Raw genomic sequence first — 24,193 nt, forward strand, 5'->3', positions numbered from 1 at the left:
GTCTGTAGCTACAGCTAGAGCTGAAGGAACTTTTATACCTACCTTTGGTCCAAAGGCAGGAAATTTCACGAGAGTAGCTAATTTCATGAGATTATCATGAGACTGGCCAAGCACTGGGCTGCCCAAGAGACAATTCTGGCAGCTCTAAATTGTCCCCTTTTGAACAGTCACACACTGATATAAGACATGCATATTAAGTGACTCTGAAGAATGCTTAAGAAATGGTTGGGGAGGGATTTTCTGACATAGTCTCTGGTTTTGTCACAGAAATAGTGAGTACTGGAATAAGATAACTGATTATTTAGAAAAAGTATTATATTTTAAAATTGCCACATGGATCCTTGCTGATCCTATACACAGTCAGTTACTGAAGACTTAACACAACTTTTTAGAAGGTGATTATTCTTATGTTTGGTGCAAAGTGACTTTTGTAAAGAAAGCTGCAAAGTAAATTGACACCAATGATGAATGACTGGTACAGAAATATGCAGAAGTTTTTGCAGGTGAGCGGTTAGGGTCAGATTTACACACTTTTTTTTTTAACTGATGTCAAATCAATGAGTATACTAAAAGCACTTTTTAATATCAGATGCTCAGTAAATACCTTTAGGAGTAAAAAGAAAAGGAGTACTTGTGGCACCTTAGAGACTAACCAATTTATTTGAGCATGAGCTTTTGTGAGCTACAGCTCACTTCTGATGAAGTGAGCTGTAGCTCACGAAAGCTCATGCTCAAATAAATTGGTTAGTCTCTAAGGTGCCACAAGTACTCCTTTTCTTTTTGCGAATACAGACTAACACGGCTGTTCCTCTGAAACCTTTAGGAGTGTAATTTTCATTTTCTAAAGTAAAATTCACTATGTAGCAACAATCTTGCAATCCTTTGGCCAACTGTCTTTATTCTAACTATTAACAGCTATTGTAAGAAAGGAAGTAAACTGTAGAGTCTCTAAAATGAAATAAAATAGAAGGCAACAAAGTCTTCAGCAGATTCCTATCTTGTACATAAATATTGTAAAAAGAGGCAAGTATGGCCTACAATGAGTATATAAAAACTCAACAACAAACTTGGTCTCAATCCTGCAATGTATGGTATGTGAGGGAATTGCTGCTTCTGCATGCCACATGCTGCAGGATCAGGGCCTTTGTTTTGTAAAACTATTGTAAATAATAACTGCACAGTACATCACTTTCATTCAATGTCTTTTTACAACATTTCATACATACCTGCTCCAATCTACATCTGGAATTAATTAAAAAACTCACCCTTTAAGTAGGTGACATTCAAACCGGACTCTTTTGGTAAACATGATGAGGGTATTTCTTCACTGCAGTATTAACCTGAGTTATTGACACCCGAATTAGCCTACCTCAAGTGAGAGTACAAATTAATTTGCAAACTGGACACCATTAAATTAGACTTGAATAAAGACTGGAAGTGGATGTGTCATTACACAAAGTAAAACTATTTCCCCGTGTTTATTTTCCCCCTCTACTGTTCCTCACACGTTGTTGTCAACCGCTGGAAATGGCCCACCTTGATTATCACTACGAAAGGTTTTTTTTCCTCTCCTGCTGGTAATAGCTCATCTTACCTGATCACTCTCGTTACAGTGTTTATGGTAACACCCATTGTTTCATGTTCTCTGTGTATATAAAATCCCCCTACTGTATTTTCCACTGCATGCATCCGATGAAGTGAGCTGTAGTGCACGAAAGCTTATGCTCAGATAAATTTGTTATCGGTGCCAGAAGTACTCCTTTTCTTCACACTGCAAAATAACTCTCGAACTGCTGTATCCATGCTGATGCTATGTTCTCACCTCATGTGAGGAGCTAAGGCTTTTGGGGCCATATCCCAGGCTTCTTTACGTTGTAGTAAACTCTAGGAATTCTTTCCCAGTGAATTGTAGGAGAACTTGTCTCTCATTTCTGAGCACACAGGGGGATGTGTGGGAAGGGACCTGGACGACTAGCAGCACTTGCCTGGAGCTAGCCTTTAGACTGTAAGCTCCTAGGGGGAGAGATTGTCTATTGCTCTGTTTGTACAGTGCCTACCACTACAGGGCCCAACTCTTCTCCCCATGCACTTCAGTAACAAACTTGATTAATAATAAATAAATAATAATAATAGGCTGCGTTACTACAGAGTGGTTGTGTTAGCAACTTACAAGCTCTAACTCAAGCTTTAGCCTATACACCCACTAGGCCAGCCCATTTGAGATAAAGCTCTACCATACTCAAGAGTTTTAGTGTGTGGACAAGGCATGATTTGGAGGCAAAACTCGAGTTATAACTCAGGAGTTAACCTTGCAGTGAAGAAAAGCCCTTAGGGCCTGATTAACTACTATGTTACTTCAGCTTTAAACCAGTATAATACACAGCTACCACCTATACCCACAAACTATTAATAATCTCTTCTGGAAGACTGAATATTTTAGTGAAAATGATGAAATAATCCTTTCTTAGCCCTGCATGGGAAGTACAATAGAGATCCCTTGTACTAAGCTAGGACTTGGGGAAACCATGAAAAAGCAATTAAGTAATCTTCCTGATGCTCCAGGACTCAGCATCAGAGACAGATTAGTACAGAGTTCCCACGCCGGTGCTCACACCACTAGACTAGACCACACCTCTTTGCAGAGACAGCTGTAGAACTGTGACTGTCAAAATAGAAACAGAAACCCTGACTTTTTATCATTACAAATTCTTCTCACAGGATAAGACAACTCCCAGTTTAATCAATGCTAGCATACCCTGACAGGGGTGGGGGCAAGCAGACAAAATGGTGGTCTACCATGGTTATTTTTTTCTCCCAACACTTGTATGATTAGTTATTTTCAATGTTCGTACCATTACCATAGCCCCACATTCTTGGATCTTCTATTTAAATGGATAGATTTGGGCTTATTTGACATTATTTATTAATTTGATGTTTTAATGAACTCTGTGGTTTGTGTTCCACTGTACTTACTGGATTTTTCAAAAATAATGAACTATAAACACATGAAACTCTCTAGCAATACAAAATTACATTTGCATAAGATTTTTCAGCACTACCTCCATGGCCATTGCAATTTTTATAGCAGAGGTAATAAGTATAATTATTTTTCCTATTTAGTGTATAATTATTGCTTTAACAAATCTAAGTCATGAGAATATAATAAAGCTTAGTCATCAGCTAACCATGTGGAATAAAGTGGTGGAAATGTCTAAACCTTAGCCTTAGGGATGCTACGTATAAACTGAAAAATGTTCCTTTAGCATGTATGCAGATTTTATGTTTTTTCTGATAATCTTCCTACCGCAAATAAAATGTTGTATGATCACATATATCGGGTTTCAGCAGTGTCTGTATTAATACCATAGCAAATATGTGTTTGCTATACATTACCACAGCAAAAATAAATTTAAATTCTTTTAATGGCTAGGTATATCTAATTTTTCTCTTAATAACCCCACTCCATCTTCCCAGTCATTAATATTTGTGCTTTATGGTGACACTTATTACATAAGATGACACTAGAGGAAATAGGAACTGCAAGTTGTGTTGGTCTACCACTACAAACACTGCCTGCCTCAAACAATATATGGTGTGTAAATCTATTTTTTCTCTCTAATGAAATCCAAGGTCAATTCCCAAGGTGAAATCATACTTGATGGGGGTCCTCCTCGTGATATCCTTTTATACAGGTATTTATATATACAGGGTCTGATTCTGCTCAAACGTAAACTGGGTTTATACCTGTGCAACTCCACTACTAGTGATGTACACCAGTATAGGAACAAAATCAGGCCCAGGATGTTTAACTGTGTGGTTGGAGAACACCCATCACCTATCTCTTTCTCTCAGATTTTGCTTGGAGTGGAGGCAGAGGAGAGCACAATGGTCCTTCTTCCCAATTTACACAATCCTCATAAGGACAGGATAGAATTGTCATGGCTGTACTTGGAGGACCTCAGGGACCGTTCCCCCAAATGGCCACAGAAGAAGCAAGCCCTTGGCTCTATACACCCAGTTCTTCTCTATGAACCAACTAGCTGCCTGTCCTAGAGGTACTGAGCTACACCACACAAAGAGATGTAGCAGCAGGGCAATTCACAGCACACTATACACCTGCTAAGCTTGGTGTTCAGCTCTGTTGTGGGTCTCAGTTAACCCTGATAAAAATGATTAACATAATTTGCATGTCTTCAATCTCAGAGATGCAAAGAGGACATTTCCCTAGGTTCTACAGTGCCTAGCTTGAACCCTCCTGTATAACAGAAGATGAAATGAGCATAGTATTCGACCATGTTATTGCAAATTAAATTTAGATAGCTGTTAGATTAACCATACATCTACTCCACTTAGCCCAAGAACAAGACCATGTTCTCTTAATCTTTGCTTGAATAACATGTACTTCTTCAGAAAGTTGTTTGCCAAGTACTTTAATTGAAGACACAATCCCATTTAATGAACATTATGTACACCAAAATTTACACTATCTTGATTTAAAAAGCAGAATCCCATTCTGGAATTTCCTAAACATGTTTTACCTATTATGATGCATGCCTGGAACCAAATATCAAAGAGGCACAAAATTAAGCTATCTGCAGTGTATAAAAATACTCCAAAAATATGATTGTCTCTTTTGTGCTACTTTATTGCTAAAATCTAATACTTCTCATCTTTTAGTGGTTTGCCCATTTCAATTTCCATTCATCCTAATTTATCATAAAATTAAATAGTACTTACTGTTTCTTTAAGGTTTAGGAGCGAAACCCTCCTTGTCCAGTACTACCACAGCAGGTTTCCTGGATCTATACGGTGGCAATAGGGGCAGCAATCACAGAGGGGGAGGGAGGTTTTGGGTAAAGCAGTCTGGGAACTTCTTAGGAAACTGATGGTGCTGACTGATCTCAGGACCCCAGGCTGGAGTTCCATGAGTAATAGGCTAGAACCTCCTGCTCCTCATTATGGTAAGGGCTCAAGTGGGCAATTTTGAGGGGTTACAGCCAGGCTCTTTTTCAGAATCAAAAGAGCAAAGCACTGGAAATTAAGGGTTTTTTATAAATAGCACCCTTCCAGAAAAAGGAAGCAGGTTGGAGCTGCTCCAACAGGGTCTCTCCAACAGGCAACTGTGTATTTTATTCTATTGTATATTCTTTGCAAAGACTTTCAGCAGATCCCTCTGACAATAGTCTCTGATGTAGTTTTATTATTAGGGGGGAAAATGAAATGAAGCCCAGAGCAGGAGGAATTTTGTTACAAATCCCAGAGATGTGCTTTTTATTTTCCTGTTGAGCCTGACACAGGCAGTAACAAATTAAAAGGAGACAATGTGTGTGAAGTTAAGTGTGACATACATATTTCAGTTTCTTTTCTCATTAACAAAGTTCATAATAGATTTCCTGGTAATATTGGAAGTTCACATATTGCTGATCCTACTCATGCCCACCCTGCTGCATTTAATATGACGGGAATTTTATAATAAAAAAAAAATCAAGGCAAGATAGAATGGACAGATAGTCCTGGCGTTGTATTAGTGGTGCTACTGATAATGTACCCTGCAGTAGTACCATGGGGTGCCAGTTATGGACCAAGGCACCATTGTGTTAGGAGCTGCACAAACACATAACAAAGACAGACCTCAGCCCAAGAAGTTTATAATCTAAATAGGTGTGCCTCTTCTCACTCTCATGTCTGTCACAGAAACAGGAGGTGAATTCATGCATCAGTTGATGACACTTTCAGAATGGCTTAAGTGTTTGTTGGACAAAAGTTTCTTATTTAAACTCACTGTGGAGCCTTTCTGGTCAGAGTGAGCCTGCCTGTTGGGGAGGCTGCTGTAATGGGCGCTGCTGTAAAATCACCCTTTTATTCTCCTCTCACAATAGTTTTCCTGTTTGAGGGTCTTATTCTGCAGTTCTTGCTCAGACAGTTCCTATGGGGGTCAATCATAGAACTGTCTGAGCAGGAACAGTATAACCAAGAACATTTAATTTCACCTTTTTCCACCAAAACATCTGCACAGATGGAGGGGTGGGTGGCATGGAGGATACTTGGCCCAGATACAGATTTATAGCCCCATTTTGACCAGTTTATGATTAATTTGACAATAATTTACCTAAAATCCTACAATTTATCAAGTAGTGTATGGGAATAGGGTGGTTTAATAGTTTGTGAGCAATATATTGGTGCTTACTATCCTAGATTGTAGAAGCTGGTTAAAACCAGTCCGAACCGCAGTATAGCTAGGCCTTGCGTGCCTGCCTATATTTAGCAAACACCATTTTTTTGGGACTTGACTATGCCCACATGGTTTCTTCATATTGTTTTTGTTGCATAAAGAGCAAAAGATACAACAGGCACTTATTACCTTTCAAAAAACAAAACAATACTGATATTGTTCTTTTTGTGTGTTAAGATAAATAGGCAAGATTCTTATCCCTGTACTCATAGCAATTAGCATCTTAATCCAGGTAGGTCAAGGTACTATTCAGTGTAATTAAGGGTATCAGAATCTGGCCCAAAGTGTTTAAATTGTCAGGCAGGTAGAGTTTCCAAAGGCTGTTCAGTAACCATGTATCCCTGGGAGTTCCTTCTCCAAGGTTTTTGTGGTTGAAATCACTCAAAGCAGAAAGTCCCATTAGGCTAAACAAATGTAGCCTTCAATAAGAACTATGTTAGAGAGTGTTCAAATAAATCCCCCTTCCTGGATTAGCCAAAACAGTCTCAGAGAATTTGGTCTTGTGGAAAAACTTTGGAGAGGTTTTGATTAGCTTGTTCTGGTTCCAACCTTTGTGCCGCTTCACCTCCTCACTCCTTTCCTAACAGGGAGACATTTTAATGGAGCAACCTAATAACCAGGAACTATATCATCCAACTGGTGAAATGGAAAATTTTACTAACAAGTGCCATGCATAACGTCATCTCAAACACTGTGCTTGTATATGGCATCCTCTTACTCCCCCATCCATTGTCCAGTGGGCGTAGGGGGTATTAATTTATACTGTAAGTCTTCTGGTTCAAGGACCTGTCTTTTTGCATGTCTATACAATTCCTACCATGCTTTTGGACACTATATAAATAACATTTTAAAAATGGGTCCCTAAAGGCCACACATAAGGAAAAAACAAGAGGCTATGCAATAGCATGCCATACCACTGAACAGTCAAAAACCTTCCCTTCCACAAAACATAACTGGTGGCAATGCAATGTAGGAAAAAGGGTGCTGGCCTTCTGAAAGTAAATGGAGTCAGGGAACGACCACTATATGTAAGCATGATCCTCCTGCAAAGTGAGGTAATTTCTGACATAGTTTCTAGCACAATTTAGCATTGACTATAACAATATTAGCTTTCTCAGAAGAAGCCCACAATACACACTTTGATTTCTGTTATTACCAATAATTCTGGAAGCTCCAAAGTTGTGCAGGCTACTTTTTATTTTAAATGGCCACGAATATTGGGTGAGTCTGGGGTGAGCCTCAAGTCAGGCTCCAAAAATTAGAGACAACTTTTACAAATTTTTGCCACAGATCAGTTGATTTTGTGACAATCTGTTTGGCATGCAGATGTCAGGGAACGATATAATGCAACCTACTGCTCCAAATCCCAGTAGATTTTGTTATGTCAGCTTTCTCTGTGTTGTTCTGTGTAAAAGTGGAGCACACATGGCCACAGTTGGTAAATTTTCATTTGAACAGAGGGAAAGAATGGCTAATAAGTTAGGAAGTTAGCCTCTCTGTGCCAGTTTTGACAGAAGCTTCCCTACTCTATCACAGAATTGGTAGGTTAAAAAAACAAACAAAAAAACCCAAAAAAACGAACTACAACTATAAAGCTGAAAAAATACAAAAACATAATATAAATGATCAGGCAAAATGGAATCCTTTCAGTGTATTTAAGAACAGTTGTGGTTTTAAACAGTTAAGAAGAAAACCAACAGCCGTTGAGTTTTGCACCTAATTTTTGGAATCACGTAATCTATGCCAACATACTGAGTTTACTATTATTACTTTGTTAAATGAGGATGGTAGAGTGAAAAGGTGCCAGTAAAACAGATAACCAGATATCCTCTAGTACTTGCAATTAACAGCAGAGTATTGTGTGTCAAAGCCATGTTATGATAAGACACCTCTTGGTCTAAGTTGCCACTGTAGTTTTTCCATAATAAAATTGGAGTATGTTTGTGACTATCCACGCTGCAAAGCAGTGGAGAATATGACGCACTGTTTGCTCTGCAAGTGTAATAATTTAATGATCTTTAATCAGATGCAACTTGGATTATACAGTTTTGTTTAAACGTATATCTTGTGTATTTGTAAAAACAAGACTATACGTCAAATGCTGACAATTCATCTGTTATGAATTTTATCACGGCACAGTATTTCATTCATTCGAGTGTCTTATTGCAATTATAAAATGCATCACAGACAGGATTTTTAAAATATATCCCTGTTAATATAATCGGTTCTGAGCAAGGAATTAGTTGTAATGATGTAACAGTTCTGAATTCCAGATTTCCAGGCAGACTACTTAATTTCTCTTGGCCAAGAGACAATAATAGGTCAGATGTCAGCTGGTGTAAATCAGCATAACTCCGCTGTTTCAATACATTGACTTGAGTGTAATAATTGATTTACACCACATGAGGATCTGGGCCAATAAGAGTAATTTCACACTCCAGTATTCAACATCCTACACAAGAGTGTAATCAGCATTTGCTACACTTAGCACTGTACCTGTTGCTTTTTATGTGGTTTGTGGTGGACTGGTGACAATTATAGAGACAATCAAGATCAGTGCAAGCCAGCCCCTGGAAGACAACCACATCTAGAGGCCGATCGTGAATTTCTTAAACAGGTAACATTCCCGCTTACCTCAGGAATGAATTATATAAGAATTAACCAACCCAACAGCACACTTAACCAGGAGTGTATTTTTATAGATTGGTTAACTGTGTTATACATTTTCAAATGTACAGCCTCGATGTCAAATGAGGCAACTATGCCAATCAGTGCAGATAATTCACAATACCTGAGTATTCCCAAAAGCATGCCTAAGGGCAAGTGTTATAACTCTGACAACACTTTGCCCCTCCTACATCTTGGCTCATTGTCAAAGCGTACCGTTCTGCATCACATTTCTAGCAGATTTTGGTATAGGTATGCTTATGGACCAACTACAACATAATTGTGTTAATTTTTTTCTTCTGATATAACTTTCCTGTTTCATATTTCAAGACATATTTTATACTATCAACTTTATTAATGTTTATTTAGAAAAAAGACAGGTCTTCATCAAAAAGAATCATAGAAACGTAGGACTGAAAGGCACCTCGAGAGGTCATCTAGTTTAGTCTGGTCCACTCATGGCAAGACTAAGTATTATCTAGAAGACCATCCGTGACAGGTGTTTGTCTAACCTGCTCTTAAAGATCTCCAATGATGGAGATTCCACAAGAAGAGGATCTCATAAACATTTGTTTTTCAATGCTGATGTAGTAAAAAATGAACTAAAAGGGAAGTATAAGCCTGCTACACGAATTTAGCTCAGAGTCACATAACTGGCCAGGAACATGATGTTAAAAAGACCTGTTCTACAGACCCTAGGGCTGTAAACTAAAGAACTAGAGCCAGTACTAATTTCAATGGGCTTCTTGTGCAGGATCAAAGTGGAAATAAATTTAGTTGTTTTGAATTATCTTTAACTAAAAATTAAAGCTTCAACAGCAGTCTTTTACAAGATTCACATACTCTCCCTCTTTCTTTTAAGCAGAGATTTTTCTGAGCTAGAAGAACTGGACTCTAATAATATTGAATATTTTGTTGACAAAACTTTTGTTGGCATCTGCCATGAATGGATTAATTTTGTATTTATTTTATATTATGTCATAAATACACAGTGTGAAGTGTTACTGGTTTGTCTTTAGCAACTGGATCAGCTAAAAGGTCTTAAGAAGGCTAGTCACAGTCTGAATGGAAAGCATGACAGTTGAGTCCCTGGTCATTCCTTTGCTCCAGGGAGAAGACAGCTGCATCAGCCCTTCACCTGGTGTGTATTACCTTCCCGTCTGCATCTGCTCTGCAAGCACCTTATGGGGCTAAGTAAAGTTTCTACTCACGGCACACCTTTCCCAGCCTATCTGCACAGGGAGGAGAGAAGGCTGCTATCCTCCCACACAGTAACCCACAGTGTAGACAGCATACACATGGAACTAGGGGGTGATTTTATTCTTCTTATGCAAGCATGTAAGACTTTAATATGACGTTGTAGGCGTCTAGCATGGAAATGTGTGCAAAGTAATCTACTCATACTTTGCTTAGTCCCTGCCCCAAGGAATTTACAGCTATCTTTTTTGTTCTATGTTGCACAGTACCTAGCACTATGGGGCTTTGGTCCATAACTGGTTCTCCTACGTACTACTGCAAATACAAATACTACATTTTAGTTAGTTTACTTACTATCGTCATTTTGATATAGCAAAGATCATGAGTTGCTTAGATTCTTGTGCAATTTTAGAGTGCATATTAACTGTGAAACAATTAAGAGAGGCGAGTGCACTAATCATTACTTTAAGTACAGAACTCACAGTACTATAAACAAACCCTCTAACTTTCTAGTATTATCTGAGCAGATAAAGTACCATCATTCTGCATGTTTCTGGAAGTAGAGGTTTCACAAGTGAATTAATAGGGAAACTTGGTTATCTATGCCAGCCAAGCTTAATCTTAAGCAACAGAATCTTCAGTTTCCACTTGCAGAGAAGAATAAATTCTTAAAAAAAAGATTTTCTACACAAACTGATCTCTGAAGGACAAATGCATTGAATTAATGAGATTTCATTTCACAGTATAAAATATGCTTAAGGCAATAATTTGGTACCAAAGGTACTGTACATAAACTGAATGTACAGAATGCTACTCATTTCTGACTTTGGTGTATCAAATGACTCTGATCTGCCACTGTTTCACTCAGTATGACAGCAAAATTTGACCCTCAAACCCCTTCAACACAATGGAAAAAAAAAGTACAGGTTTTGAGCAATTGAGGTGACTTTGGGTAGGAACCTGATCTCAATTACTCTGCTGTAAACCAAAAACAAATCTATTATATGTTTCTCTCACACAAACATAGCTGAAATCAAGTGAACTGGCAAAGAAATACTGAACCTAGTAGAGTTCTGAACAGACCCATGACAGGTTTGAAACAAGTATGCAGAAAAACGTGTATTGTATTGAAAAGGCAAATACAACTGTGATGCTGGATCTTCACTAAAGCAACTATTAAGTATGCTTGATTACCTTAAAAACAAACACTTCGATCTTGATTAAATGGTTAAAGTTTGTCTGCACGTTCCTTGTGAGAGAAGAAATAATTGAATACGTAGAAAAAGTCACTTGAGAGTCATTTACTGTATTTAATTTTAAATACTTTCTTCAGAATGGGTTAACTATAAAATAACCTGAATATTTTAAGATAGAAGCAATGACTAAACAATCTTGTGCTGGGAATCTTTATACCAGAAACTGTTTAAATCTATCAATGAAAAATAAAGGATCAACAAATTTTTATTTATAGAATGGACTGCTGAATATTTTGTAATCCCACCTCAACTATAAAGCATTACTACTTCTCCACTGAAGTACTAAAAGATAATTGTGACTATTTTTAAAAAGGTAAAATAAACTGATTACTATAATGCAAGAAATTTAATATGGAAATTCAACAGAAATTGCTAATTTCATCAGTTTACAATTTGACATATAGCAGAAATGTTGCTGGGGAGCCACACCTAGGGTTACACAGTAGCATCCACCCACAAAGTAGTTACCTCCTGCTCCACCGTCAGAACAGATGCATTTGTGGGGGTTAATGGCCAGCCAGAGGGGATGGGAAATCCCTCTGATCAGCTTGCTCTCAAGGGAAAATTGCAGGGAAAATGGTACCAGAGTTAAAATATGTATCAAACAGGCATATCGTATATTGTAAAAAGTTCAAACTGAGGTTAATGTAGATGGTAAATAGTTCTTCCTGTGTGTGTGTGCACACGTGCACACACCCGCATGTAGACAGATATATATCTATTAACAGGGTGGATTTGATTTAAATCACTAGTAAGGAAGACTTGATTTAATCATGGTTTTCTACATTAAAGCGCATTCTTGTTGGTTGTTATAACCTTAATATATATTCTTCACAACTCAGAGATAGATGTAGGTTTTATTTTTAGAAGGTACACACTATACATTTTTAAACAGTGATTTATTTTGAAAACTTTTCAGATTAGTTTTACAGCTGTATCAGAAAATTAATGATTGTTTGGTTATTTCATTTATCAAATGTAACTGAAGCAGATATTTATGAAGTCACTGGGAGGTGAACTATCTCCAATTCAACAGGTTAATCATTAATATTTGGAGGACTTTCTTGCCATGCTGTATTAGAAGGAGAACATTACCATACAGACATTTAAATTGTTTTATTTAACTAAAACTACAAGGTTAAGTATTCTGGATTGTTTTCTTCAACAGCAAACATAATATTTTAACAAAAAAGCGTATGTCCCTCTCTTCTCACATTTATCTCCAGACTTCTGCTCCTTGTCCAGATCTATTCCACCCCCAAGAATCTTCTATTCATTGAACTTTTCTGAAACTTTGCACTTTTAGAGAGAGGTAAGGGATTAACTCTGTGTACACAAATTTGCAGAGGGACAATAGAGTTGAGGTCTCTTTATTTCTCACCTCTATATATTATTTATTTAAAAACATTTTTGCTGAAACACAAATCCACAGTTTGAAAACTGCAAAACTAAGCATCTCTGAGGGTATCTTCTAGACTAAGCCCGGAGTCCCATTGGGTAGATAGAAAGATTAACCTAAATAATCGATACAGAAGTCCCTGGAACCCCATAAAATTGGGTCCCTTATCCATGAACTATTGGAACTCATTTACAAAACTTTTCTTAAACATGACATGAATATATGGTCTCATACTAAAGAATTAGAATTTATAATCCCTATTCCATGATAAGGTTTCTTAATTAAAACTATTTTTAGATCGGATTTTTTTGATAAAATGCTCTTGGAGGAAAAAAACCTATTTAATTTTTTTTTAAATCATTGATTTTTTTCCACCCTGACTACAAATATACCACAAAAGGAAGAAGAATTACAATTATTAACTAAATAGTCTTGTACCCCAACCAGATTGTTTCAGCCCAGGTAAAATTCCACACTGGAAACAGAATTAAGGCTCTTATCTTGGTCTTTCTTGTGAAGAAAGTTGATTACTCAAATACTGCAGAAATAACAATATTGAGTCTCTCAACAGGTACAAATTGCATTATTTGTAAAACCTTGGGACATGAGTTGATTATTAATGCAGTCAAACTTGTTCCGGGTCTCTTCTTTTTAATTTTATTTTTAATATCACCGCCAGCCCCCACACAGCTGTTCGCGCCTCTAAATAGCAAGTCACTAGCCCTGCGGCAGGGACAGGTCCCCCGCGCCCGGACCCTCACCTTGGCGGCAGCGAAGCCATCGGGCCAGCGCACGCTGCTGAGCAGGGCGAAGAGCAGCAGCCCCAGGCAGCCCCCGCGGGCCATTTCAGCAACAGCGCGCCCGGCCCGGCCACCCCGCGTCCCGCGGCGCCCAGCAGCGGCCGCTCCGCCCGCACTCCAGGGCTGGGGTCTCTCGGGAGGAGCCGGGGCGGGGCCGGCGAGGCCCCTGGGCGAAGGGGGCGGTGGATGCCCCTGCGAGGCGCCGCGGGGCGGGGGAGGCCGGGCCGGGCGAGGAGCCAGCCAGGGATTGGGCGCCCCACCCCGGCGCTGGGGGCAGACGGGCCAAGCGGCAGGAGCTGCGCGAAGGGGCGGGGGCCCAGGCTAGCGGGCATCTCTGGAGTCTTTTCCGCCGCAGCGACTCTGCCTCCGCCTGGAGTCCCTCCGCAGCAGCCCTGCCCGCGGGCCCGGGAGAGCCGCCCGATGCCCAGCGCGGGGCTTCTTCTAAACGCCCCTACCTGGTGGGTATAACACAGAGCGGGGCGGCGCCGCTGCCCTGGGGCTTGGCTGGGATCCAGCCCGGAGTGTCTCCTCATCAGCCTCACCTGCCCCTCGCTGCTAAACGGCATCGTGTGTAAGGGGGCAGGCGGGGGTGAGGTAGTATCTTGTATGGACCAGCTCCTGGTGCCCGCCGGAGAGCTCGCCTTCAGGCGGAGGACCCATAGCAGCCTTTGGGAACATTAATCGTCATGCTTTGAGAGATAAGGAAGAGCTGAATGCCCCTAGTTTGCAGGCAGTGTTAGTGGCGCCCTGCCCTGCTGGGCATGTTCAAAATCTTGCCCATAGTCACCCCTGTGCAGGGCCGGATTAACCTTTGATAGGCCCGGCGCCAAACATATTTGGGGGCCCCCATGGAGGCAATGGAGCATGGCACAGGTGGCCCCGCTCCGCCCAGCCCAGTGCAAGGGCACTATTTACAAACTGGCACTATTTACAAAGTGCCCCCCCCAGCCCTGTGCTGCCAGCATGCCCCTTCTGCTTGGGGGCAGGCCATAGGCGCCAACTTCTGCTCCCGCCGGTGGGTGCTCGACAGGGCAGAAGTGCTGGGAGGGAGGGAGAGGAGCAGGAACGCGGCGTGCTCAAGGGAGGAGGTGGGGAAGAGGCAGGGGAAGCTTGGCTGCTGGTGGGTGCGGAGCACCCGCTAATTTTTCCCCATGGGTGTTCCAGCCCCAGAGCACATACACAATCGGCACCTATGTGGCAGGCCCATGCCATGCCTCCCAACCCCCCCACGCTGACTGCCTATGGCCAGAGCTCCTCTGGACCCACTATGCCCAACCCCCCCAACAGCTGCACAGCGCCCTGCACAACACCACCCCTGCCCAGCGTCCCCTGCCCACAGTCCCACCACAACTGCCCAGCACTCCACACAGGACACCCCACTCCCTTGTGGCCCAACATGCACAGATCTTCCCCACCCCCTCACAGCCCAGCACCCTCCACCCAGATCCTTCAGAGACCCACTCCCTCATGCTCTGCTTCCTGGCTGCACTCACCGGCCCTTCTGGGAGGCGACTGTGTCTGCTGGGCTGAGCCAGCAGCACAGCCAGGGCTGGTCTGGGGTGAGGAATCGCTCTGGCCCCTCAGGAGTGGCGTGATCAGCCAGGACAGGGCCTGCCCTGTCCGGGCTCCCTCAAGATGTATTTGCCTGGAGAGGCCCAGCCAAGCCCCCTACACTGCCCCCACAGCTGGCCAAGACTGGCCAGGCTTCTGCACCAGTCCCAGGTGCTCAGCTCCAGGGAGACAGGTGGGGCCCCGTAAGGGGTGGGAAGCAGAGACTGCCCGGAACTGGAGGTGCACTGGTGTCTGGCCAGGGGGCAGAGAAGAGCAGGGGAGTGGGGCCAGGGGGCGGAGAGGAGCCATTGGCCAGCTGGCGGGCAGGCCAAGAGAAGCAAGTGGTGAGCTGGGGACGCAGTGCAAGGGGAGCAGCCCGGGGCCTCTTCTGAGCATGGGCCACTGGCGCCATTGTAAATCCAGCACTGCCACTGTGGTTTAATTACCTGATAACTTCACGTTGCTTAACTATTTACTTGTTTCTAATGCAGCCAATGGCTTGTCTTTTCCTGGCGTCACCATTCCTTTAATTCTTTCCACAAACTTTTTGGCTATATACAATCTGTGGTATTTGGAAAACAAAACAAAGACATTTAAACACTGAAAAGACTGCATGCAATCAGGCAGAAAGCTAAAATATATTAAACATGATTATAGTAAATTATTTCAATTTTGGTTTATGGAGTATAGATTGGTGTGTATATATATTTTAATATTTTAAAATACATTTTCTGTATTGAGTGTACATATAGTTAATGAACTGGACTGGTACATTTGTTTAGTTTGATCCTGCAAACCCTTATGCATGTGAATAACTTTACACACAGTCCAGCTGAACTCAGCAGGACTACTTGTGCATAGTTACTCCCAAGCATAAAGACTTGAAGAATCAGGACCATATTGTGTATTGTAGTTGTTGGCCAAGAATTCCCCGCCCCCCCACCGAATTTTAGATATGTGCATGTCCAAGTCATTAAGGGCTGGGCTGTAACTTTATAATTCCACTCCAGCAAGACCCAGCATGTAGCCATGCTACCTCAAGAACAGGGCAGGAACCAAATTGTTAGTGAGTGCCAGTCTGGCCCCTGCTGCTTTCTTCTTCTGGGGGAAAGTCAGTTGCACCAGATATCTTGATGCTATAATTCACTTATCCCGCTGCATGGGCTCAGTTGTGCTAGATGATACATTGTGGGGGTAGATGCAAGGCTCTCCCTATTTCCCCCTCTTCTTGGTCACCTGAGCATGATGGGGAGTAGCAGTGGGGGTGGGGGTGGCTGCTTTCCTCACATTCTAACTTTGGAGATGGGGGGGGCGTAAAGTCCTTATCTGCCCCCTGTGGACAGGTAGCCAGGGTTACTGGTGAGTTTAAAACTGATGAAATTACAGAGTACATTGGCAATTACCGGATGGCATGTAACCCATTACATGTATTCCTTTTCAGCTGATAGTCATTTCAAACCTATCTGAATATTTAAACATTTACTACTTTTTAGATTTCAGAGTAGCAGCCGTGTTAGTCTGTATCCACAAAAAGAAAAGGAGTACTTGTGGCACCTTAGAGTTTGTGTTTTGTAGTGGGTTTGGTACTGCAGTTTTAAATTAATTTAGCTCTTTCTTTCTACCAGGTGGCTAATGACAATTTTTTCAGTGCAACAAATTCATGGGGTAAGTGATTTGGATGCTAATTTTAGACAATCAGTCAATGCTACACACTTCAACCAGGTAGCATTCCCTACCAAGATGAATATATCTGCTTAGTAGTACAGAGCTGTGTCTTTCCCCACATCCAATCTGTGGCCAAATCCTATTACTTGTCCCTCCACAACATTTCTAAACTCCTCCCTTTCCTTTCTGGCCTGTGGCCAAGATGCTTGTCCATACCATAACTACTGTAATCTTCTGCTGTCCAGTCTCATTAATACTGACCTGCCACATCTGTCCAAACCGTGCTACCAAAATCATCCTTCTTACCTTTTGCTTCGAGCATGTCACCTGCCTTTTCTAATCACTTCAGTGGTCCCCAATCTTCCCTCTAATTTTTCCCATGCATGTGCGGAATGAATTTTGTTACGTGCACCAATATGGAGGTGATGTGTGGTGGGGCCCAGGGGTTTGGAGTGTGGGAGGGGGCTCAAGGCAGGGGCAGAGGGTTGGAGCATGGGGCAAGGGGGAGATGAGGGCTCCAGTTGGGGGTGCAGGGTGTGGGAGGGTGCTCAGAGCTGGGGCAGAGGGCTGAGGCATGGTGGGATGAGGGTTCCAGATGGGGGTGCAGGCTCTGGGTTGGGGCCAGAGATGAGGCATTTGGGGTGCAGGCTGTCCCAGGGCTGCAGCAGGGAGAGAGGTCTTCCCCCCAGCCCTCTCTCACTACAGCAGCTCTGGAGCTGGGGGAGAGCGTGTCTCCCCTGCCGCGGCAGCTCTGGAGCTGGGGCCGGGGGAAGGCGCAAAGCCCTTGGTAGGCTGCTTACATTTGGAATGCCCTTACCTTTGGAGTGCCCATCTGAATTTGTTTGCCAACCCACATACTTCACCTCATATGAATACCAACTAAAAACTCACTTTTGGCATGAAGCCATGAAAGGGGGAGGATATGTAACCCCTCCAAAAAAGAGCAGAACACAAACTATCAAGGCATATATATGCCTTACTGAGTAATCACGGAACCACCCTGCTACTCTTGTCCTTCCTCTAACTTTTATTTTCCTATCCTATTAAATATAGACTGTATGTGTAACCCACTCGAGCACAGTATCAACCCTTTCCCCTTTCTAGAGGCTGGTTCACATAAGTTAAAAGCTTATTACTTCTACTTGCTAGAAGAGTATTCCTGTATCTCAAGTGATAGAATCTCAGGCTTTTAGTGCTGAAGGACTTGGCATCAGACCCTGCCAAGAACCAAATGTGGAGTCATTAAATATGCTTCCTGGGGAAGGGAACATGTCCACTATATTTTGAAGTGACTGATACATTTTGGGGTACTAAAAACAAAAAAAAAATTGTTTAAGGAAACAGTTTTTAATCTTTTTATCCCAAAGACAATAAAATAATATTTTGATAGAATCCTTATTTATTCATATTTTAGAGCAAATTTGAGAAGAGTTTACAAAAATCTTTAATTGTAATTTAATCTAGATACTGAAAGCCAGAGAAAATTGAAGGAATTAACTTGGAAGTTAGCAGAATGAATTCAAAATTGCCAAACCAGTTAGTCATTACCATTAAGATATCAATATTAACAATTTGAGATACTACATTAGGATTTTTTTATGCAATAGGAAATAAAGAAACACTATTAAGGTTGCAAGGTGAGGCACTCAAAAGTTTGTAAATGCTAGAATTAAGATAGGCTTTGCAACCTTAATTCTGTCCCAGATGCTTTATAATGTAGACATACATTATCTCTTACTGTTTTTCGTCACAGCATTCCTCCCTCATGGAGTTCACAGTACATGCCTTGCTCAATATTTCTTTTTAGCTTCATCCTCCAGTATATACCTTCATTCATTATTTAGGCTGCAGTTCAGCAAGGTGCTGAAGCAGGTGTCTAACTTCAAGTGTACACAAATAGTCAAGTGTACTGAAGTCACTGGAACTAATCGTATTTAAAGTTAAGTATATATTTCAAGTACCTTGCAGAATTGGGGGCTTACTGCACATCATCCAAACCCCTCTCTGAGTAAGAATTTGTTAATTTATTCTTTACCATGGCACTCTTCTTTGTAGACTGAGTTTCTCAAATATTAGTAAATCTATTTTCATAATTACTCTGAGAGGTAGGGAAGTACTATTATTCCTATTTGTTATCCCCATTTTACAGATAGGCAACTGAGCTACAAAGAGATTAAAGCCCAACTTTGCAGAAGAGGACACTAACTTTGGGTGCCCAACTCAACATTTATGGTCTGATCTTTTCTCCCCAGAGGTGCTGAGCATCCACACCTCCCATTTAATTCAGTTGGATGTGAGTGCTCAGACTGGGTATCCAGAAAATGGGAAACACCTAATTAGTGGCTACTTCCAAAATATTTACCCTACATTACATTGGAAGTATGTGGCAGAACCAGGATGCAACCCAGTTCTCACAGGTCCCTGCTTAGAGATTTAGCCATAAGACATCGTTTCTCTTCCAGCAACCCCTACCACATACACTTGGACTCATTGTTGAAATCAGTGGGACTACTTATAGAGTAAGGTACTACTCAGCTGGAGTTAGGGTGGCAGAATCTAAGCCCAGGTTACTAAATCTACTGCTCCAGGTCTCCAAAGGATTCAAAAATAACTGCAAAGATGTCACATTTTTCTAATATATATAAAATGTAAGGAAGGTAAAGAAAACATTTTAATAGTTTAAGTTGTTTAAATAAAGGAAATTTGCAGATATCCTACTTATGATAGAGGTAAAATTGGAAATAGGTATCTTGTATAAAAAAAGAGTATCACCTGAGGGATGTATATAACTATTGGTTTGGGTTTTTTTGTTCTCGGTGTCATGCATCCTCAATGTTCTAAGAGTCTGGTCACTACAGAAAGCAGCTGTCATTTTCTGAGGGCAAAAGGTGCTTATTCTTATCTCATCAGAAAATGACCACAAAATAGGACACTAAATCTCTGTGCAGTTAACACGGTCATATAAATTAGTGTTAGAGAAGCAATGTTAAGACAGTTTTATTATGAGGCAGTTTATGGTAATTTCTAATAAGTAGGGCTGTTGATTAATTGCAGTTAACTCATGCGATTAAATAAACTAATAATTGCAATTAAAAAATTAATATTGCACTGTTAAACAATAGAATACCAATTGAAATTTATTAAATATTTTTGGATGTTTTTCTACATTTTCATATATATTGATTTCAGTTACACAGTATACAAAGTAGACAGTGCTCACTTGTTTTTTTATTACAAATATTTGCACTGTAAAAATGGCAAACAAAAGAAATAGTATTTTTCAATTCGCTTCATACAAGTACTGTAGTGCAATCTCTTTATGGTGAAAATGCAACTTACAAACGTAGATATTTTTGGTAACATAACGGCACTCAAAAACAAAACAATATAAAACTTCAGAGCCTGCAAGTCCACTCAGTCCTACTTCTTGTTCAGCCAGTCTCTAAGAGAAACACGTTTGTTTACATGTACAGGAGATAATGCTGCCTGCTTCTTATTTACATCACCTCAGAGTGAGAACAGACATTCGCATGGCACTTTTTTAGCCGGCATTGCAAGGTATTTACGTGCCAGATATGCTAAACATTCGTATGTCCCTTCGTACTTCAGCCACCATTCCAGAGGACATACTTCCATGCTGCTGATGCTCGTTAAAAATAATGCATTAATTAAATTTGTGGCTGAATTCCTTGGGGGGGAAAATAGTATGTCTCCTGTTCTGTTTTACCCACATTCTGCCATATATTTCATGTTATAGCAGGCTTGGATGACGAGCCAGTACATGTTGTTCATTTTAAGATTTTCACTGCAGATTTGACAAAATGCAAAGAAGGTACCAATGTGAGATTTCTAAAGATAGCTACATCACTCGACCCACGGTTTAGGAATCTGAAGTGCCTTCCAAATCTGTGAGGAACAAGGTGTGGAACATGCTTTCAGAAGTTTTAAAAGAATAACACTCCGATGTGGAAACAGAACCGAACCACCAAAAAAGAAAATCAACTTTGTGCTGATGGCATCTGACTCAGATGATGAAAATGAACATGCGTCAGTCTGCACTGCTTTGGATAGTTATCAAGCAGAACCCGTTATCAGCATGGACACATCTTCTGGAATGGTGGTTGAAGAATGAAGGGACATATGAATAGTTAGTGCATCTGGCACGTAAATATCTTATGATGCCAGCTACAACAGTGCCATGCGAACGCCTGTTCTCACTTTCAGGTGATATTGTAAACAAGAATTGGGCAGCTATCTCCTGCAAATGCCAACAAACTTGTTCGTCTGAGCGATTGGCTGAACAAGATGTGGGACTGAGTGGACTCGTAGGCTCTAAAGTTTTACAGTGTTTTGTTTTTGAATGCAGTTATGTAACAAAAAAAAATCTACATTTGTAAATTGCACTTTCACCATAAAGAGATTGCACTACAGTACTTGTATGAAGTGAATTGAAAAATACTCTTTTGTTTTATACAGTGCAAATATTTGAAATAAAAATATAAAGTGAGCACTGTATAGTTTGTATTCTGTGTTGTAACTGAAGTCAGTATATTTGAAAATGTAGGAAGTATTCAAAACTATTTAAATCAATGGTATTCTATAATTCTTTAACAGTGCGATTAATCGTGCAATGAATCACAATAGTTTTTTTAATAGTTTTACAGCCCTACTAATAAGTTTTATAAAACAGCTATGCTGTTAATCTATGTGGTGACTGCTGACATATTAGCATTTTTGGTACGAGGTTAAATGATGTACTAGTTATCTAAATAAATACTTTTCCTACTATGATAAAGAAATGTTAGTAGAAACTTGCAGTCCTTTGACATTCCAGTTTTTAATAACAAGGAAAGGGACTAACGCAGAACAGATATGTATTCTCATGGGAAATTAAGTACATGATAGAGAAGCAGTCTGAGTGTGTTGGTAATTCCTTCTTGTTCTGAAGTTCAGTATCACCAGACATTTTGAAAATATTTGAGATAAAACAAACTGACTCCTCCTCCTCATCTAAAGTTTGATTAATTTGCTCCTTGAAAAACTGCAATATGAGCCCTATTGTTGTCTCTCTCTTACTGAAACCAATGGCAAAACTTACACAGATTTCTATGGAATCAGGATCAGTCACTGAATCAATATATTTCACAGTGTCATTTTTTTAATTCATTTACCTAAATTATAGTTTCTTATCAGCCTTTTTAATATTAGGCCTGTTTTTTTTCCAAGACCACCTATGGCATTTGGACACTCATTTCTAAGTAAAATTAATGGAAACTGGGTGTTCAAATCACCTAAGCAGCTTTGCAAATTTTATTCTTAATCTGCATTTTATATAGGCATAGTCAGTTGTTTTCTTAATATTGCTCATTTGCTGGCAGTGCTGTTATGAAATTAAATAAAAAAAACCATTTTGGGACACAAACTAAAAAGAACATGTTTGTTCTACTTATTGTAAATCAATTGAATACATATGTCCTGATATATTAGGATCCCATTAAACATATTTGTTTTCAACATTACATCAACTTCATAGAAAAGTCTTTCACCTCCTTGTTACTAGCAGTATAATTTTATAGAATTTAGAAAAGAAAGAAATCCATTATGTCAGTCTGTCCCCAATTCTGTGTAATGCAGCATTGCTTTGTGCAGACACTTAAAAAATAAAAAGTGCTTAAGGCCCAGATCCTCAAAGGTATTGGTGCTTAATTCCTATTGTGGAGTGACTTGCCCAAATACCTTTCTAGCGCTTGGACTAAGTTTTAATTTTGACTAGCCTAGGCCTAAACACTTATTGTAGCAAAATTCTTCCTAATATTTAGCCTAGATTTTATATTCCTTAATTACATCCAATTATACCTAGTTAATAATCACCTGATACCGCTTGTCACAGGGTCACTCACCACACTGTTGCCTCATGCTGGGCCTTTTGGGAATTAGCTCAGTCCCAGCGGGTGCACCTCGGGTGATAGTGGCTCTCCTGTTCTCGCCTACAGACTTGTTATGGCTCCTTCCTCTCTGCATCTGCTTCGTAGCACAGTCCTTTGACTGCGTCACCATCCGGTTTCCCCCCCTTATGGGGGACTCTTCCAGTAAGAGTCCAGCCACTCCTCACAGCAGCTTGGCTAGTGGTGGGCAGGCCACTACATCTCTACTTCCATGAAGTCTTGAACTGTTACTTGATGTTCTTTGTTTCATTAAAATGTGTTATATTGGATAACAAGTATACTGTATATAAACTAATAACCTCTTAATTTTTAGGACAAATATTCATATATTGGTCCATGTGGAGGACAAGATTGTTCAGTTTGCCAGTGCTTTCCTGTAAAAGGATCAAGAGTAAGTGATTTAATATAACAATAATTGTTATTGAAAAACATTGCTCATTTTGTGCACATCTCTTATTTAAAATCACTAGGGCTGTTGAACACTGGGAGCTCAAATAAGAAAGTCCCAACTTGGCAAGATAGGAAACAGATCTAAGTCTGCCCATTGGTGTGAAGTCCAAGCACTTGCACTATCAAAGCAATTCAAGACCATAGGTCATTTCTAGGCAGACTAGCCCACAGAGAAGGTCAGGTTGTAATAACATAACTTTCATTTGAAAGTGATTAGAGACTTTTCAGGATGAGCAGGGCAATTAGAAAAATGTCATTTTTAAGGCATCTTCAGTTTGGAATCTGTCCACCTTCTCAGATGTCCTCTGAATGGCCAGTCAAAGGAGAGTATGTTTTTGCCATTTTATAATTGTATTTTTGCAGAAACCTAGGTTATTTTTTATCTTCATGTTGATCTGAAATTTGTTTTGGTTCTCCTAATCTTTTATCACCTTTTCATGATTTTCAGTACACTAGATAAGTGTCCTAGGTATAAGAAAATTTGAGTTATTTCAGTGTATTGAGTTTAAAATGTGAAATTCAGCAGGTGTGGTTTTTTAGTTAATATTGTTAGGACTAGTAATTTAAGTATCTCCTTAGACAGAAATGTTACATAGTAGTCACTAGGTATGAATTTTGAAATACTACCAGCTTTTGGCAGTTTACACAAGTTGCTATTTGTTTATAAGTATGTGGGCTTTCTGTTACTGATTTATAAATTTGATAAAGACAAGGTAGGTGAGGTAAAAATTTTTTTGGATGAACTTCTGTTGGTGGAAGGTGCGACACTATGCCCCATATACTTCATAGAAATATTGTTATAATATTATTATAGCATATCTAAAATATATTTTATGCAAGATGGGTCTTGTGAGGTATCATTGGAAAGGTTATGATTTACTGAATATTATTATCCTATTTGTATGCATGTATCATTTTTGTATATAAAGTTAGGAATATTGATTATACATCCGTACTACAAAAGTGTTGCACGTGGTTGAACACTGACCAGACAAAATATAATCAGTCTGGCTGGTTAGCTGGGGACAAGT

General features: G+C 40.1%; 2 protein-coding genes across 9 annotated transcripts in view; one reads left to right on the plus strand and one right to left on the minus strand.

Moving 5' to 3' along the window:
• COL4A3 (collagen type IV alpha 3 chain) overlaps positions 1 to 13,706 on the minus strand; it is a 113,375-nt gene extending 99,669 nt beyond the window's left edge. For 3 of the 7 annotated variants that reach the window (XM_075132214.1, XM_075132215.1, XM_048864168.2), the window contains exon 1: positions 13,513 to 13,705. In XM_075132214.1, coding sequence (XP_074988315.1) covers positions 13,513 to 13,596 — 84 coding nt within the window. In that variant the 5' untranslated portion in view covers positions 13,597 to 13,705. Of the gene's footprint in view, positions 1 to 13,512 lie in introns of all 7 variants that reach the window. The other 4 variants (XM_075132217.1, XM_075132218.1, XM_075132216.1 and 1 more) reach the window with 3 other exon arrangements.
• A 68-nt stretch (positions 13,707 to 13,774) lies between these two features.
• Positions 13,775 to 24,193, plus strand: part of COL4A4 (collagen type IV alpha 4 chain) — a 131,805-nt gene continuing 121,386 nt past the window's right edge. For both annotated transcript variants that reach the window (XM_048864169.2, XM_048864170.2), the window contains exons 1-3: positions 13,775 to 14,009; positions 16,728 to 16,767; positions 23,026 to 23,103. In XM_048864169.2, coding sequence (XP_048720126.2) covers positions 13,972 to 14,009; positions 16,728 to 16,767; positions 23,026 to 23,103 — 156 coding nt within the window. In that variant the 5' untranslated portion in view covers positions 13,775 to 13,971. The remainder of the gene's footprint in view (positions 14,010 to 16,727; positions 16,768 to 23,025; positions 23,104 to 24,193) is intronic.

Source organism: Caretta caretta, chromosome 9 (genome assembly GCF_965140235.1).
Source record: "Caretta caretta isolate rCarCar2 chromosome 9, rCarCar1.hap1, whole genome shotgun sequence".
Lineage (NCBI taxonomy): Eukaryota > Metazoa > Chordata > Testudines > Cheloniidae > Caretta > Caretta caretta.